Here is a 19,764-nt window from a genome sequence, read left to right as displayed (position 1 = left end):
ATGAGACTCCAATCATTGTAGGGGACTGGAATTTTGAAACAAGATCCTCCTTAGCGCTCAAATCACTGAAGGAATTTTGAAACTGCCAGTTCCCTGTATTTCTTTGATATTTTAAGGCCTGGTTCCAGAAAGGAAATCTGGCAAATACTTAGGAAAGACACATAATAAATACTAACCTAAACCTAAGATTTTTTAAATAGCTTTTAGAAATCTCAACCAAATTTAGATATGCATTTATTAAGTCATCCCAAAAGCAAAGTCCACAATGTAGTAACAACAACCATGATAATTATGTCAGAAAATGAACAGCGATCTTTAAGAATAAGGCCTGGGCCAGAAGACTTAGAAGATTTAAAATAATCTCAGAACTATTAAAAAACCCTTATATGGGTTTGGCAACACTCAAACCTTTTGCAACAGTTCTTAATCTGACTTTCAAATGAATTCTAGACACAGAATCTCAAATTCACAGCACCTAGGCAGTTCTATAAATTGAGTAACAAAATTAATAGGTCTTGACAACTTCTTACTGGGAAACAGAAGTTCCAAAAGTTTAGGCACATTGAAATCAAACAATTTGCAAAATAACTCTATTGATTTACGTAAGTCTCCCCAAGTAAGATGTTTCAGAAGTGTCAAGTTCCATACAAAATGGAAATAGGAGACCTCACTGTACTACATTCACAATGGCCTATAAAATAGCTCCTTGCATGTGTGTTTGTCCTCATATGAGTCAAATCAAGCACACATTTCAACTGAACATGCCTGGAACTTATGCAAACATTTGGGCTTCATCTCTTTCCACAAGGAGACACAAAATAGGGCAGAAGCATAAGAAATACTGGAAATAAAATCTGGAGATTAGGAGGGAACCTGGCATTATCAACCTCTACTTTTGGTTCTAATTTCCTATTTGTTTCTGGTTTGAAAGGTTCTTTTACAACTATTGCAAAAGATTACACTCTTTAGTGGGATTTTGTTTCCCAACTCATTCAACAGGCATGTTTAAACTTTTGAAACAGCTTAATTCAAACAACACAATGCAGGCAATAGGTTACCATGGGTGTCAGTATAAAACTGTTCATCAAAGCCAGTAACATGCTCAAGCACCTTCTAACAGAGGTAATGGGAGTGCCAAGGCTAATTTCTCCTACTTTATGACGGAAGTGCTAGGCAAGAGATAAGACAAATTCCAAATACCTCAAGTACATCGACACTTACAGATTAGTGACAGAAGGGGACTACCTCAATGCTTCACAACAGGTCTTGGTCATCAAGAGTAAACCAAGACTATAGAACACATTTTCATACATGAAATCTATGTAGCTGTTTAGTTTAGAGCACCTGGATCACATAGGAGAAAATTCCAAGTCTCCATCAGGAGATGGGAGAGGACATCAGACATTTCAGAGTTCTAAAATACGGACATTAAAATCTCTGTCTTGAACTACCTGTAACAATCTCTTTTGCAGAAGCTTTTCATTTACACGATGAGCTAATTTCAAGTATCAAATCACTAACCACACTGAAGGAAAGTATTTCAGAGAAGCCTTTTGTGGCTGGGGTAAGAGTTCAAGCATGAAACAAAGTCACTTGCTGCTGTACAGAGGAGGGTGCATAATTCCTAAGTGAGCTCTGTCCGATCCCAAGCAATGCAGCCCTGTGCATCTCTTCTCATTGCTCTAGGCTAAGAGTGTGCTAGGTTTCTAAGTGTGTGCCAGAAATCTCCAGGAGATGACAGCTCTCTCCACTTCCCTAAATGCTCAAGGTAACATCAGCAAATACAGCCATCACCTCAGGATAGTGAAAAAGCTTTGAGTCAGATGGTAGGAGAGATATGGTCAGTTTTAAAGAACAGCTCTGAGTGAGTGATCAGGGCTTGAAGACAGTAAGTTATTTCCCTCCCTCCTCAGGTATCATGCCTAAAATACAGAAAGGAAGGGAGAAAAAAAATCAAGGAAACTGCCAGCTCACAAGTAAGAAGTGCAAAAGGAGATAACTCTTGCGCAAAACATCAAGTCACAAAGCCCAAATGCTGACAAATCAAGAATGGCAGGAAGCTGGTACCAGGCACCGGAGAAGAAGGCCTTGAAAAATGATGACATTTCATTGAACAAAACACAGATATGAGCTATTAAATAGATAGTCCTCAGACACTGACTGAAAATCTGCACAAGAAACAGAAATAACCTGCATCAAAAGCACTCAAGAAAAATGCTGGCTGTTTGGAGCACAGCATTTAAACTCAGCCACAGGCACCACAACAGCCAGAAGAGGTCTTGCTTCTGCTCTGTTCTCACTAATGCTCTTTCAAGACTCAAAACACTACAAGAACATGGATATTCTGTGGCCCAGTGGGTTGAGACCCAGGAGTGAGAGAAATTTTTCATTAAGTCTTCTAAACTAAGAAACAGTAAAATTACAGGTACTGCTGAAACTTGTTCAAGTCCTTTAAGACTGGATAAATTAAAGGCACAAACATCTATTTTGATAAAAACTAGGAAACCCTGGTGCTTGTTTCCTCAAACTCCTTTAGCCTTCTAAAAGGTCATTTTCAGCTATGTTAGAGAGACTTCTTTATTAAAGTGTGTGTAAATTGTTTCAATCTATTTTTACTCCATTCCTGTTAAATACCTGTCTGGTGATCGTCTTGACCAACGTCCTCTGTCAGATTCTGCAAGAGAACAGGAATGATACAGTTAAACAAGATGGTGATCTTCATTCTTCTGTACTGTTTTTAACTTTTACTTGGTACTAATATTCCTCTTAATTACTTAAGGATCATCTATGTAAGACTGTAGTCTTTGGGTTTTCAGCTCATATTTACCTAAAAAGTTACCATTGCAAATTTGTCTAAAAAGTTCAAGTAAATTGAATTTGAAAAATATTTTTGAGTTTTTTTCAATCAAAAACTTAACAAATTATTTCAAGAGTGAAAATAACTACCCATTAGATGGGGAATTGACATTACTGTCTTGAACAATTCCGGCAATAAATGTGGCATTAGAAAGACTGAATTTACCATTTAGCACAGAAATGGCTTTACTTAAGGATAAACACACATAACGTGTTCTAAAGAAAACTGATTAAAAACCAACCGAAATATTGGAAACAAGTTACCCCCTTCTGCAGGCAGGGTCTTTTCCACTAAATTTGCTGTGTACAGACAGAAGCTGTATCACCATTTCCAGCTATGGTTGCAATAAAACAAACGTAAAAACACAGCAAATAAGCAGGAAGCGTCTTCAAAAAAACCTTGTTTCACTTTCTGCATGGGTGTAAGAGGACAGCTTGCTCATTCAGTATGTTTTTCAGAAGAACTGTAGGAAACTGGGTAACCATGATGATTACCATCATTTGGTGTATCTAAGAAAGCTTCTTGAATGGAGGCAACATCTAATCCAATGTTCAAACAAAGCTCAAACTCCACTCTGACCTCTGGAGTACAATCTTTCACCTTTTACTAATACTGCTTATCTCTTCACCAATTCAAACCCAACAGCCTTTCATACAACACGGCAGTTATAATTTTTAGAAGTGTAATCACTTAACAATTTCAATCATGAAATATTCTGGACCAAAGCCCTAGCTAATTCTGCTAAGAGAAAATGGCAAGTCATTACCAGCCTATTGAGGGTGTGGTAAATCTTGTGAATATTTGCCAGTGTTGATAGATGAGAATTCAGTTGAAAATCTAGAGGGGGGGAAAAAATAGTTTTAAATGTCTGGTTTCCAGATGCAGCAGTCAAGATCTTCTTATGTTCTGGCTATTTAATAAAATCATCACAAAACTATAAAACAAAAGACAATCTCAACACTTGAGTAGAATAACTGAAATCTGCAAAAAGATATCCTATATACGCATTTTTCTTAAGGCACGGATGACCTCAGCAGAACAGAACTACAGCTGAATACGAAAAAAAAAAAAAATTACAACTTTCTTTTCCTTTACATTGGGAATCATTATAACTTCCATGTTACCCAGTCCTTCTGTTTCATCTATTCCAAAACCAAGTTAAGTACCATGTAACATTCTAAAATCATCACTAAAAATCCTAGTTTTTTAAAAAATCTGATTTTATTAATACACATGTATTATCCTTTATACTAACTTCCTTGCAAAAATAAGTGGCTAGCATACACTTACACAGTTGAAACATGGCTTTTTAATAACAAACCAAAGGTCACAATGCAGCAGCTGTTAAGACAAGAGCCAATAAAACTGATAATAAAATATTCTGACACTTCTTGGAAGAAGCCATAGCATAGATGTTGATTTTGCTTCCACGCTCCAAATATAAAACACTTGCGTTTGCTTCAGTTGCTGAAGAGCGACAAATTAATTTTTCTCTATTCTTTTGAACTCCCTATTTTTACTAGGAATGTGTCAAGAACAAAACTGGAAAGTAAGTAACTTACAAAAGATCAGCTGAGATCCAGCCAGACCGCAAGCAAACTAAGAAGTATCTCAAAAGCTGAACAAAACCAGCTGAGAGGGCTTAAAGACTGCCAACTACTACAGAGTATTTCCATTTAAACTAAAAATAAATCAGCTACCCCACTAGAACTCATGTGCCAAAACACTCTAGAGAAATGTACTGTATGACAAGCAAAGTATTTCAAGAAAACTTCTTCTGTATGTGAAAAGCTTCTGCATGTGCCTAGTGTCAATACCCAGCTAATGCACTAAAGCATTTCTAATATGAGACATTTAATTTGGCTTTGCCCAGCAGCTGATGCAAGATGCAAGTAAGGTCAAAAACATAATTCCTTTATTTCCATCCAGAGCATTTCAAAGGAATGCTCTCAAGATACATTTAAGGTGACCCAGATAAACAAGAGTCATCATTAAACATCTGACTGCCAAGTCAGTGAACCACTGCTATGAAGTTAGCAAGTGAAACTGAAGAAACTGCCTGCTCAAAGTACTTCTTACACACATCACTAGGGAATTCTCTTGTCACAGTGAATTAAAAAAAAAAATCATAAGATACTTTTAGGAATCATACATTTCATTCATTACATTAGCTAGAGTATCATTTAATTAATTACTACCTATTTCTTACCATGTTCTCCCCAGTCCACCACCAATACAATTGCTCTAAGTCAGAAGTACCAGAGATGGAATTTCCAACTTTAGCTAACCTTATATATACAAAGTCAAAGACAATCCAAATCTTCTTACCAAGCTACAACAGGAAGGTTTTGAACCTTCAACAGGGTGCTAGAATTTTTCCTGCATTAAGTGCTCAATAAAGTTCCATTTTGTTAGTCAAACAATACTAACCAGAACCATTCAGCAAGAAAAAAATTACTCTGAGTTTCTTAGCCAACCCTCAATTCAATATAAAGTAATGAGAAAAAACAAAAGGAGAGGGGGACAAACAGAGATGAGGACAACAGGGAACATAAAAGCCATTCTGAAGAGGGCAAGATTAAAAGATAAGATTTGATTTGTTAACTGGCAGAACAGACTAAACTTTCTGGAATATGAATTTTACAGTGTCCCTTACTGCTTAGCCTAAACTCTACAAAAAACATGAGTCATTAGAGAAATCAGTTATATCTGGAGGTAAGAAGCTGAGAACACTAAGCAAATATTTTATTTATTCTAATCTAATATTAATTTTAGATAGCACTCTTAAAAATGATTGAAAAAAATATTCTAAAATTAGGATTATATATACAGGTATCACCTTTGAAACAAAACATTCCTAGGCACTTCAAAATACATAGTTCATGCCAGTATGTTTTACATGTCCACTGGAAATATCCGTAAAAGTTTAAGCTGCTGCTTCAGAAATAGGTTACATAAGACTTAGCAGCGTTATACAAATACATTTTCCAGTTCTTATACAAGAAATATCACACCATACGAATATGGAGGACCAGAGTCCAAAGTTTTCTTTCTTTCACAGGGGAAGCTTGCACAGTGTAGGGGTATTATCTAAAACTGAAAACAGGTTTCCTTTACAGTTACAAAAGCAAATGCAAGCAGCACCCATTAAATTAGGGAAGTTAAATTACAGCTCAGGTTATTCTCTGAATTGGTCAGTGGGTCAGTGTTTGCTTTATCTATATTTCAAGAAAGATACACAGAGTATCCTATGCCACTGTGAAAAGGCCTATTTTTTTAAAGAAATATTTTTTAAGAAACAAAATCCAAAAAATAACATCTCCCATGCTCAAATAACACTATCTGGGAAATTAGCAAGGGACAATTATTAACAATGGTCAATACGGCAAGCAATTGGACAGCTGGCTGCAACTATATTCTTCAGGAACACTCTCTCTCCCCTCCACCTCCCAAACTTTCCACGCATGCTTATGCAGCTTGCAAAGTTGTGCCTGCTGACCCCCTTGGTCAGCCCACTACACTTGAAATCTCATCTACAAAAATAAATAAACAAGCCCTGCCAGCCCAGTGCTCTGAATCAGATCACCAAGGAGCTGCCAGCCCAGCTAAGTTAAAGCAAGAAACAGGATTGATTAATCCTGTGTTAGATTAACCCACCTGTCCATCTGAGCCCCACTATGAGAGGGGTGGTACGTCACATGAAGCTACACACCCAACAGCTGGTTGTATGGGCTTTACATGTATAACGCCATCATGCGTGAAGATATTTTTCACCTGAATACAACAGTATCAAAGCACATGAGTTGGTCTGATTTTTTTTTTTTTTTCTACAGAAACTGCATCCAGCTCTGGGGTCCTCAGCACAGGAAAGACATGGACCTGTTGAAGCAAGGTCACAAAGATCACTGGAGGAATGGAACACCTCTCCTGTGAAGAAAGGCAGAGAGCTAGCGTTGTTCAGTGGGAAGAACAGAAGACTCCAGGGAGGTCTTACAGCACTTGAAGTGCACTTACAGTACTTTAAGGGGGCTTACAAGAAAGCTGGAGAGGAACTTTCCAGAAGAGCATGTAGTGACAGGACAAGGAGGAATGGCTTCAAACTGAGAGTAGGTTTAGATTATATATTAGAAAGAAATTCTTTACTGTGAAGGTGGTGAGACCACCGCACAGGTTACCCAAAGAAGCTGTGGATGTCCCAAGCTTCAAGTGTGAGGCTGGATGGGGCTCTGAGCAACCTGGTCTTGGTGGAAGGTATCTGTACCTGTGGCAGGGGGATTGGAACTTGATTAACTTTCAGGTCCCTTTCCATTCAAGCCATTCTAAGATTCTGATGTACCACACAGTTTATTGATCTCATATCAGAAGAAGGAAACCTGCTTGCTTTGTAAATACTGAAAGATGATGTGCGGAATGTTTGCTACGACTTTAAGGGGTGTACCTCAAACAAGCATACACATTTTGTTGATTAAATTATTTTTCATGTAGAGGTTAGCTGATCTTCAGTGAGGACTGAAGCAATGAAAATTCCAAATGGTATTAAATACTTTGCAGTAATTCAGAATGTAATGGCAAAAAAAAAAAAAAAAAATCTGAGTAAAATAATTGCAAATCCAGAACCCAGAACAGAGAGAAATGACAGAGCCAACCTAGTTTCATGGAATTTAAACCTTGTCTGCAGTCTGTCACTAACACAATGTTAAGTGTTAAAGGCTGGGTTAGTCAATTAGTCATAATCATATACCATTTAAAAGTAAAAAGAAAACAGTTTAAAAATAACTTTTAGAATATTACAGATTAAGGTTTAAACTATGGACCTGAGAGTTACAGAGAGGTAAGAAAACAAGAGCTAGCTGAGCTTGCTTCCATAACAAACTAGAGAAAAAACATTCTACAACCTCTCATAAATGCACACATGAAATACAATAAAGAAAACCAAAGAACTCAATGTATCTTAAATATAAGCAAAGTATACAGGTAAACTGAACTCATATACTTTACTTTGCTATCTGAAATGAAAAAACTTTAAAGGTCAAGTCCCAATTTTTTAGAAGGAGCAATGTGCTGCCAAACTATTTAAATGAAACCACAAATGAATGCCAAAAAAAAAAAAAAAGTACCTGCCTGAATAAAACCTTTAACTTAGTTCCTGCTGTCAAAATTTAAAGCTTGGACAAAACACAGCTACAGGCTGCAATCTATTAAAAACCTAGTAAAAAATTAACAATAGTAGTAAACAAGATCAGCAGCTGACTCCAAGTTTCCTTTAAAAGCTTCTAATTTTTCTAAGCAAATACAAAATCTATAAAAAAATCTCACTTTAACTGTATGTCTAAACATAGTTATCCTTGATAGATATGCCATATAAATTCTATAGATACAATATTAAAATTTAAATATAGAAATAGCAGGAGTAATAACATAGTAGTAATTCCTATTACTGCTAAGATATACCTGTGAACTTCTCAGAAAAAAATAACAGAAAACACACATCAGGCAAACTCATACCTAAAAATTAAAATAGAATGTTTAGGCTTTTATTTAATTGTTTTCCTTGCATTCAACTAAGAGAACTAGAAAAAACTTGTAGTAGTACTGGCCATAATAGTTCAAAGTTATATTGCCTTAGTTTGCTTTAAATAAATTTTACTTATTCAAAAAAGAATCATTTAATCTTCTATAAAATATACCATTTTACGTTCTGTAGTCTACTTACAGAATTATCCTAACAGCAATACAACTTATATTGATTAATGATGAATTGATTAATGAACTTAGAAGTTCAGATCTGAAACCTACACATTTGGTGAAAGCCCTCAACACTTACATTCAGGAAGCAGAATTTTTATATTCATTACTGAATACAGAAGGCAAAAGAAAAATGTACATCAGTCTTATTTACAAAAAAACATCACAATACACCTGAAGACTGAGAATCCCAAACTGCAGCACAAAGAAGCTAGGAGCTGACTCTGCATTCCTGTCAAAGAATCTATTTCCAATGTGTCTGTAGCTGTATCCCTGCAGGCACTGACACCCTACACCAGGGCCAGCCCGCAGAAGAAACCTTCCTCCCAGTCCATAATGTGACAACAAGCCTTGGGTAAAGGGAGGCAGAGAACAGGCTTGAAAAGCAGGGTCTCCCTTAATCTGGTGTGGTCAAATAAAGGGCATGATTCAGAAAGTAAGGAAAACAGAAGTGAATTCCAGCTTGGAAAGTAAGGACATGCAATTAGATGGGATGATCCAACCTATCTTGAGCAGCATCAGGACCTAGCCATTAAAGCTAAAGACATGATACTGCAGAATGTTTCTCCTGCCTGCGTACACCCAGAGCTGCACCGAGCTCAGAGCTACTTCTGACAGCAGCGGTATCCAAAACCCACAGTTACAAATTTGTGTACATTTTCCAAACACAACCACCTAAAATGTTCTGAAGCAAAACACAGACTGACTTAAGCTAGTAAATAAAAAAACTCTACAGAAAACCCAAACCCAAGCAACAAAATGTGGTAGGAATTACTACGTGCACTATAAAACACCATTTAAAGGTAAACATCACATTCAACTCACAACATTTGGTATTACCACTCAGAATGACTTACTGCAACAAAGTATTTTAAGATCACTGCATGCTACATAGATAGGAAAATGCATAATTCTTTTTCCCCCCCATAGGAACAAATCTTTATTCTACCTAGCTGTTTTTAGAGTACTCTAACCTGAAGGCTTGTTTACAAAAAGAGCTACTGCAGTTTTAAAGTTCACTGAGAATTTTAGAGCAATTTAAGCAGTGCAAAATTTGTGTAACTGCTACTTTAGTTTGAATACATTTCCATTTACCTTAAATTGATTGAACAAATAAGAGCTAGGCTAATTCTCCTATACTAACATATAGGATAAAATACTCTGCACAACTGGCTCATGGCAGGATTTGGGTTTGCTTTGGAGGCTTTTGGTTGGGTGTTTTGTGCTATATAACGAAGACCTAACACTAAGTGGGTTTCTGGTGCAAAACATCTGTTTCTGTTGATGAAAAGTGTTCATCCAGTCTAACACTTATTCCACCATCAGATTAATTCAAATTCAAACAAGTGTCAGTGAGCTAGTTTTGCATCATTGGCTGCCATGACCTGAATGTTGTTTGCAAGCATTAGTCTTAACTTCATGCCAGGTGTCATCTGGCATCCTACAAAGGGCATAAAGCTAATATAAACTTCGTATCTTGTGCTCTAGCTAATTCAGCAGAAATGCAACCCTGTCAAGCACACACTGCTAGGGCATCCAGCACCATGCAGATCTGGTATGCACCACAATGGAGCTGCAACAGCCTAGGAACAGCTATGCCAGTCAAAAGCATTACTGTCCCAGCTGCTTGCATCTTCATCCCTGCCAAAATTTACTGACTCCATAGCTCTGCCAGCAGCACAGGCCATGGTAACATTCCCTAACCCACTTCAGGCAAGAAATCAACCCCGTCAGTTTAGACAACTCAAGTAAGTGGCAATAGCTAACCCAGGTACATTTGACTTGAGTGGATTAGAAAGTGCTCCTACAAACCACTTTACCAGCAGAGCAAGGGAAGCAGTAATCTACAGCTAATGAGCAGTAACGAGCAGCTGCAGCAGACCGAGTCCCACAGTCTGTGCAGCCACACACCTGCATCAAGTGTGTCACTTCAGTCAGTTCCCCAGGGCAAGCTAAAGCCTTGCACAATTTTACATATATATATACACCCCCCACTGAACGAACTGGTAGTTGTTTATATCTCTTTATGAGCCAAAAATAAAAATTCTGTTTAACCTCAGACCATGATTTTACATAAAACAACTTAATTGGACCATATGACAAAAATGTTGGCACATTTAAATTAAGGGTTCTGCTTCAAGCCCCTGTTAGTAGTCTTACTTATTGTAGAAGAAATAACCATACTATTAAATGTTCTAATATTTAAATTGGATACAAGAGTTGAACACTTTCACAGGATGCACTGTACTTCCTAGTGCTATGTTTTTTGGCAAGCACAAGACAGACAAATTAAGCAAGTTATCTTCTTCTGCTTGAAGACACAAACAAAACTAGGAAATAATGCTTTGAAAAAGCCCAAAGTCTGGCTGTCAATACCTGCAAAGAAAGTGGGGGAGGAGGGGAATTAAAGAAAACACAAGATTAATAATTCACTAAGAGCACAAAAAGTACTCAGACAAAAATAAACTTAAATGAAGTGCTGCAATTACACAAATAAGAGCTCACCCTGATACAACAAAATGAAGAGAAACAGTAACAAAAAAACCTCTTTACTTGCCTAATTCAATTTATTGCATGGTCTTGTACAGAGAAGGCTTTTCCAATTATACAGGAGCTGCAACAAACTTTTAAGCAAACATCTTCAAAAGAAAAAAGGAAAGTTGATTTCCTCATATAATATGAAAGGTGTGTATTCAGAAAGTAAAACTGAGACTGAGAAAAAATGTATTAATACAGTTTATATCATAAGAACAGATAAGGATCTAAGAAGGATCAAAAAGGTGGCTCAAAATAAACGTTCAGTCAAAAGACTATCATAAGCCAGCTTTTGTATGTGCAAAACTATGCTGTGAACACTTCTTGTTTCAAGCATTTAGATCAATGAAAAAAACCCAACCACTATGAAGCTACAGATAATTAAGTTAGCTAATTTATGAAAACATATCTATTTAAATTACACATATACAAGCCCCCCCCAAAAAAAACCAAAAACAAAGTGAGGTGTAAGATTTGATCACTCCAAGGCACATTTTTAATGAAAAGCCAGTAATAGCTGAAGGCTGAGGAAGAGTACTCTTCCTACTTTCTGCAGACAAGTTAAAATTTTTAAAAATTAAAAGTCATTATGTAATCTAAACATCCTACATGAGGGAGCTCTGAAATATTTGTAACTAACTCACGTGTATAATGAGGACCTGCATTTTTTTGCACGGGCACATGACAAAAGACACTGAACAGAAAGCATTTTCTAGAATAATTACCCTGCCATTTCTAATATGAGGCAATTATTTGTGCTTTAATGGCAGCCTGCACCACCGACACATAATGATCCCTAAATATAAAGGTAAAATAAACCAGAACCACTAAAGAAATGATACAACCTTATGAGTTAGAGCCTTTACCAGGCTGCCCCTGTCCGACATCTCATTTTGAGAGACACGGAAGGATTCAAGAAAATCCAGGCATTATGCAGCATTTCTTTCCACCATTGCTTTAGGGACTTTGTCCAAAAGTCAGACCATCATTCATTAACGCATGATCAAAGCTTCAATTTTCATTATCTTTCCCACAAGCAAGTCCTACTGTAATAAAGCATCTCAGAGCTGCAACTCCTGCCACAGCGAGAACACGTTCCTGGTAGATTTCACAGGGAGGTCGTTGTGGCAGGACAGCTTTGTGCTCGGGATGACAGCCTGGTCTCTCCAGCGGACGCAGACGGTGCCTGTCCCTGAACCCCGGCCACCCCACGGCCACGCAGATGCGTGACCCTCCTACGCCAAGCAAGCCGCCTACAGCAAGCGGTCCCTGCTGCTCGGAACGCACAGCGGGAAACTCTGTTGCGGAGATAAAGCCCGCGCTACGCTCCTCCAAAACAGGCGGCGCGATCCCCCCGTGCTCCCCAGGGCGGGCGGGCACGGCGGGTCAGGCCGGGGGTCCGCGGGGCGGGGGCAGCACGCCGCGCCGCCGCAGGGCCCGCTGGGAGTTGTAGTCCGCTACGCCGCCTCCCGGCGCCCTATTGCGTGGGGCCGCCGCCGAAGGGACTCCACCTCCCACCATGCGCCGCGGCTCCGCTCCCTAGCACACGCAGCCCGGTTCTCCCGCACCGGCCCGACGGAACCCGCTTAATTCACCCCCGCCCGTCTTTCCCCCACACACCCAGCCCCGCAGCCCGCGCCCGCCCTCCCTTAACAGCAGCCCCAGCCTTCTCGCAGTCGTCCACGAGGGCCGGCCGCAGCCTCACCCGCTCACCAGCCGGGTCGGGCAAACTGCGTCACGCCCTCCGAGCGCCCCCGGCCCTCTCCGGTGCGGCTGCCCCCGCCCGCTCCCGCCCCCGCATGGGCCGCCCCCGCCCCCTGGGGGAGCGCGCCGAGGGCCACGGGGCTCCCGCTGACCCCGCGGGGACCCCACCGGCAGGCACGCACACACCGCCCCGCTCCGCGCCCGTCCCGCACCCGCGGGCCTGAACCCTTCCCCGGCATCGGGAGTCCCGGTGGCACGTTCGGCCGAGCCTCACAGGTCAGGGGCAAGAGAAGCCGCCCCCAGCCGGACAGTTCTTACGGCCGGGCAGCGGCGCGGGCGGCGGGCCCGGCCCCGGCGCTACTCACTGACAGCGGCGGCATCCGAGTGCATTTTCGTGCAGCGCTGCACACGCTGCCGGCCCGGCCCGGCTCCTGCCCTGCTCCCAATCCAGAGCCCGGGCACGGATCCCTCCGCCCCGCCCACTGCCCGGGTCCATTGGTCCGAGCTGCTGCGGGAGGCGGTGAGTGCCGCCCTCTTACTGGGTGAGGCTCCTGCCACTCTACGCCCGCCTGCCCCGCACCACCTCCCCGGCCTCCCATTGGGCAAAAGGCTGAGCCGACCACGCCCCTCTCCGCTCTGATTGGACTCTGGCGCTGCCAGTTTTTCCCGGCCTTTAAAGCGCGTGCAAGGAGCGCCACTTTGTGTCACCCGCTGCATTGATTGGCTATGGGGCCAAGGGCCGCGCCCATGCTCTGATGCGATTGGGTGAGCGAAGAAGGGGGCGTGACCTCTGCGGTTGCCCCGCCCCTCAGGGGCCGCGGGCGGGCGGGCAGGGCCGCGGGGCGGGGGGGGAGCCGGACTGCGGCACTTCCCTGTTGCTCCGTGATCCCCACGCGGTTTTGCCAAATCACCGGCCAGTCTGGAACGATTATCTTATTTCTTCCATCTCCCTCTTCCAGAGGAGAACAAATGGCAGGCTGCCAACGCCAGCCGAACGCACACAAGTGTCAGTCAATGTTCCAGCAGCGGCAGGATGGGCGGTGGGGAAACCTGGGGCCAAGAGTGCTCCTTGCCGGCCGATGACAGCGGCTCATACCCCTAGGTATTGTTCCCGATCCTAGAAATCTAGTGCGTGGAGCACTTCCCCCTCCTTGCACAAAGAGGTCTCCATCCCCGAGCCGGAGGAGGAAGACACCTTGCAGGTCATTGCTGCTTCGCATGCGAGCTCAGCATCCCGTGTCGTTTCAGGGATAAATGCCGTCCCTGGCACCACTCGGTGCTGAAACACAGATGAGAAGAGACTGCTAGAGCAGCGTCTGTGTGCAGTGGAGGATTATAATGACAGAACTGAGTACTGAAAAAAACCCTTCTGCTAAGAGGTTAAGTTAAAATAAAGTCAAGGACTATGAAACTGAAGTAGGGCCAGATAATTGTCCTCTTTGGAGTAATGCATTAACATACAGTCCTGAATTAACTGATCACAGGCCTGCTTGTGTTTCTTTGGGGTTTTTTGTAAGCTGTGCCTTAGCTTTGCATCTCAGTGAACCAGTCAGAATGTGCAAGTGCAGATGATTTATTTTGCTGAGCTACATCTTATGTTTTCAACTGCTTGTTTTACAGAGAAGAGGATGGAGTCCACAAGAAAATGAATCCGCTTTTCAAAAGTCATGTACTAAAAACCATGTCAGAGCAAAGAAAGATCACATTATTTGAAATTCTTACTTACTCACTATGTCGTTGAAATTATTTCTATAGAACTTCCTGCCTTTATCTCAGGATATTTCCTATTTTCACCATCTTTTCTTTAGCTCAGTTGGTTGGTGTTAATAACACTAAGGTTGGTGTTCAGTCCCCGTATGAACCATTTACTTAAGAGCTGGATTTGGTGATCCTTGTGGGTCCCTTCCAATTCAGAATATTCTGTGATTCTGTGAAACCTTTGCAAAAAAATAGTAATTGTAAAGCAACGCAAACTAGGTTTCACTTCTTGGGTAGTTCTATAACATCCCACATGCCAGACATTCATATCAGCATGTGTCATCCCAAGTTCTTTACCCAATAGGGGCACCATTGAGTTGCAGTTCATCTGATCTAATTCTGGTTTAAGAGGAACTATCCCTTTAGGGGTGTCTGTTTGTTCACTTGACCATAAAAGCATGCAGGCTGCTAGTTCAGAATAAAAACGTATTCAAAAAGAAAAATTCTTCCATGCCTTACAAAGTTGTAAATTTATACAGATGTAAGGAAATATGGCACAGAAAAACCCTTTTTGGTTCTATCTGAAGACAGAAAGGTTTGCACTTCTCTCCATTTATATTAGTCTAAAATGAAAGATACTACTTGGCCTTAAAAATATTTCCTTAGACTACAGCTTCTGTAACTACTTCCACTCTAAATTGTAAAGCAAATAAGCTTGCCAAGCAAAACTTTAATGTATTTTTGAATGCACAAATATAATCCCTGACCCTTAAAAACTAGATCTGCAAAGAAATCCATAGAGAAACATAAAAGAGACTTTGTTTTCTGCTTCTGCCTGTTAAACAGGGGATTCATGCATCAGCCAGAAAAGGCCTGCCCCATGAGAACAAGGCACATTAAAACATGCACCTTCATTCCAACCTCAGGAAGTTATAAATAATCCCATTTGTTACCACTAGCTGTAAACCACTATGTAACAGATGTTACAAAATCAGGTCTGTATTTTCTTTCTGAAGCCTGGGTTTACAAAATGCAGAAATGCTTCATTTTACATACAGCAGACCAGTGAGGTCATGGCTGATCAACCATTGTATTGGGTCGCTTGGCAAGGTTCTGATAGCAGGACTACAGGAGTGGCTTCTGTGAGAAACTTCCCCTATGTCTGACAGAGCCAAGGCCAGACAGCTCCAAGGCAGACAAATCAGTGATGGGGGTAATGCCACTGTGGTAACATATTTAAGAAGGAAAAAAACATTAATGCACAGATGTAATCGTGGCCAGAGAAGAGAAGAGTGAGAATATGTGAGAGAAACAGCTCTGCAGACACCAAGGTCAGTAAAGGAAGGGGGGGGAGGTGTCCAGGTGGCAGAACTGAGATTCCCCTGCAGTCTGTGGTGAAGCCCATGGAGCTCCACAGGGTTGCAGCGATCCACCTACACAGCCTGTGGAGGACCCCACATTGCAGCAGGTGGATGCCCAAAAGAAAGGCATGGCCCCGTGGGAAGCCCACACTGGAGCACGGTCCTGATAGCTAGCACTTGCGACCCTGTGGGAGATCCATGCTGGAGCAGCCTGTTCCTAAAGAACTGAACCCCATGGAAAAGTGGCCCACACTGGAGCAGTTTGTGAAGAACTGTAACTCATGGGAAGGACTCAGGTTGGAGAAGTTTATGCAGGACTGTCTCCCAAGGGAGAGACCCCACACTGGAGCAGTTGAAGGACTCCTCTCCCTGAGGAGGAAGCAGCAGCAGAAACCACACATGATGAACTGACCATAAGCCCCATTCCCCATCTCCCTGAGCCACTGGGTGGGAGGAGGTAGAAAACTGGGAATAAAGTTAAGCCCAGAAAGGAGGGAGGGGCAGGGGAAAGGTGCTCCTAAGATCTGTTTTACTTCTTATTGTCCTGCTCTGACTTTGATGGGCAATAAATTCAACTAATTTCCCCAAGTCAGTCTGTTTTGCCCATGACACTAACTGATGAGTGATCTCTCCCTGTTCTTATCTCAATCCACAAGCCTTTCATTATATTTTCTCTCTCCTGTCCAGTTGCACAGGGGAGTGACAGAGAGGCTTTGGTGGGCACCTGGCACTATGTGGACAGAGACAGCTTAAGCAGGTCCATCATGAGTGTCTTAATACTAACCCTCCTGGCATCCTTTCTTTTGTGCCAGAGCAACCACCTGGACAGCTAAATAGCAAGGTAGGTCAAAGAGCAAGACTGTCCTCAGTGCTCCCAAAAAGCAAAAAATTCCAAAACAAAACAAACCCCTCAACACTTCTTTTAGTTTTATTTGTTTGTTTATTTTCCCAGCCAGCTGAATATCCAGATCTGGCTTACTACACATACGTGTAAGTGCTCCCATCAATGCACAGGAGAGGAATAACAAACCATGAAGTGGAGAGTGGTAGTAAATGCATCTGCCAGTTTACACACTGTTAAATCAAACTTGAAACTGCAGACTTTTTTTCTTTTTTCTGAAGAAAGACTGCCATTGTTTGCTTTTTTTTATGTTTGCATTGCTTTTTTAAATTGATAGCTAAAATGGCAACCACATAAAAAACCTCATATTGTAGACTGTGAAAAATACTGGATAACATGAGAAAGAGGAGCCATCTTACAGGAATTGTATCTTCTTCACTATCAGAAACCATGCAGATGCATCTTTGAGAAAGAATTTCCAAAAGGAAACTCTTCCCCTCTATATCCAAAAGATATCAGATTCCAGATTGCTAAAGCCATTGTATCTCTTGAATACCTTCATTCATCTTGCTTTGCTTCGAAACAAGCTTGAAAGTTAATTTTAGGCACCAGAATCACAAGTCATGATGTGTTTTACAAGTCAGAGGGGGAAGAGAATTGTTTTGAAAAAAAAACATTACCACAGAAGAATTTGCTGAACATTAAGAAAGCAGATAACGCAGCAACAAAGCACAGTACAGCACAGGGTATTGTAAGAAAATAAACAAACTGCCTACAAGAAGCCCAGCAAACACAGTTCTAAATCATTTGCAGATTTGAAGAGGTAACTGATACCCAAGTCAACACAGCTTTTTGTAATGCTTCTGAAAAGATTTTTTGCCCTCAGAGTTACAATGAGGCACCTAACACCTAATAACCTGTGAGTTATTCCTGCTTGGTATCAGCAAACTGTACTAATTAGGGATAAAAGAGGACCTCAAGTGGCAGAAAGCAGTAGCTGCAGATTTTACGAACTGCTTCAAAGCACTATTCATTAAACAGTTCAGCTCGTTTTAATCTCCCTGTCCCATGGACCCATACTATGTTCCCTGTTGAAATGAAAAGGTCTATTCTCTAACACTTGCTCCATGGCCATATTACTTTGGCCCCAAAGATCCTTTTGTAACACCCTGCAAACAAATGTCATTTTACATATATGAGAAAAAACATGTTTCAGGGCTGTTGATAGCTGATACTTAAATTCTTACATTCAATTTATAGGGTTTTTTTCAGCTTCAGTTTAAAAGTTTAAATTCTCTTCATTCATCATGAGACAACTCTAAGCAGCCAAGCTTGAGAGCAGCTCAGAATTTCTTCCTGAACCCTGGAGGTGCATCAAAACAGCCAGCACCTCTCTCTGGGGGCACAAAGCTCCCTCACTGTCAGTAGAGGACTGTGAACATTCTCAGTGTTCCGTTTCAGTGAGACAGGTGGGAACTGGTTATCTGCACACTTAAGCTGCAACAACTTGTTTCAATAACATCAACTCTGGTTCAAAACCAAAGGGTGTGTCCAACTTTTGCTCAGCTTGTAGCTGCAACACTGTTTTTGGCAATGGGAAATAACAATTCAGGTCTTTCTTAGCCCAAGAGGTTTGAATAGCAGCCCCCAGGTTTTGGAGTGCTCTGTGACAACACTGGAGTCACTGCTCCTGAAGCTAAGTTTACAATACACATAGAAATGCCTGAGTCAAGGCAGGAATATATATGTAAGAGGAGACTGAGTCCCCACCCTGCTGAAGAATCCAGTACAATTACTCTCAGAAGTTGCTCTCATACATGTTACCTAGAGTTTTTTTTTATTCCAAGATAGGCACTGGCAGACTCCTGATGTACTGCTGTCTCTTCCTGTACATTCCTACAAACTTCAACTGACCTGCACAAAATGTCAGAGGATGAGATTTGGAGTACAACAGAATACATATCATTTAGAAGTCAGATATGTAATCTAGACCTTTTACAACCAGCAAAAGTTCAAAACTTTAGTAAATAATGCTTATTTTATACATTCTTTCTTTGCAAGCCATCTTGGAATGCATGAAGGTATCCACAAACTTCTTCTTTCATAATATACTTTCTTATGAAAGCTGAGATGTAGAGAGTATGATTAGAAAACTAAAAGATTAGTCACACACGCAGCAGGACCTGTTCTAGCACATTTCTGTCATAGTTTGAAACAGTGATTGTGACTTAGATATATAATGCACAGTTTTCTAAATCAGTGAGATACAAGAGATTAGATCAGTGTATAGATGTAAAGACAAATAAAGTTTAGTTTTAGCTTCCCGATTCTAACCACAGTAGTAGAAGTATACACACAGTTTGTGGTCATGATTTTCTTAATCATTCTGATAAAATAATGCAAATGTCAACAAATATTAGCTACGAATTATATACATTAAACTACACAAACTACTCAGAAGAAGAGAATATTCAAACTTTAGATTTTGTCACTGTCCACATGAACCCTTCTAATGGGGTGAACATGTCTAAATCAAAGTATGCTCAGAGACTTTGAAGATTACATACAGATATTATTTATAATCTGATCTGTTATACAAGTCATGCTGTCTGACTTCTTGAAAAATACCTTCATCCTATTTTTCAATTGTTAAAAAATTAGGAGTTTTCAAGCTTTTTGTATTTATACGTATCATTTCTTGCATTTCACATTAATAAACTGCTCACATTACAAGGTATTTGCAAAGTCAGCCTGTGGAGAATGTTAAGTAATGTGGCAAGATAATTTTATGTGTTCTACAGACTATGAAACGGCAAACCTGTGGCTGGATGTGCATCAGAGCTAGCATGAGGGCACGTTGAAAATAAATTAGGGTACTCAGAGCGCTCTGCAATGTTGGTGCCAGTGCCAGCTGCTTTTGCAAGTTGGGAGAAAGTAGAGACAAGGGCTACTGGTGTTTGCAGAAGAAAACTGCCAGAAGTGCAAGAAAATCACTTCTATCACTCCAAAACATAATTCATCCT

At 40.9% G+C, this 19,764-nt stretch overlaps 1 protein-coding gene across 5 annotated transcripts in view; it reads right to left on the bottom strand.

Moving 5' to 3' along the window:
• DCUN1D4 (defective in cullin neddylation 1 domain containing 4) overlaps window positions 1-13,341 on the bottom strand; it is a 42,039-nt gene extending 28,698 nt beyond the window's left edge. For 2 of the 5 annotated variants that reach the window (XM_048303828.1, XM_048303829.1), the window contains exons 1-3: window positions 13,207-13,314; window positions 3,624-3,694; window positions 2,635-2,674 (exon numbers count right to left, since the gene is read on the bottom strand). In XM_048303828.1, coding sequence (XP_048159785.1) covers window positions 2,635-2,674; window positions 3,624-3,694; window positions 13,207-13,231 — 136 coding nt within the window. In that variant the 5' untranslated portion in view covers window positions 13,232-13,314. The other 3 variants (XM_048303833.1, XM_048303831.1, XM_048303830.1) reach the window with 3 other exon arrangements.
• Window positions 13,342-19,764: the final 6,423 nt, after the last annotated feature.

This window comes from Corvus hawaiiensis, chromosome 5 (genome assembly GCF_020740725.1).
Source record: "Corvus hawaiiensis isolate bCorHaw1 chromosome 5, bCorHaw1.pri.cur, whole genome shotgun sequence".
Taxonomy (NCBI): Eukaryota; Metazoa; Chordata; class Aves; order Passeriformes; family Corvidae; genus Corvus; species Corvus hawaiiensis.
The sequence above is the reverse complement of the archived record's forward strand: the minus strand, read 5'-3'. Positions and strand labels throughout refer to the sequence as shown.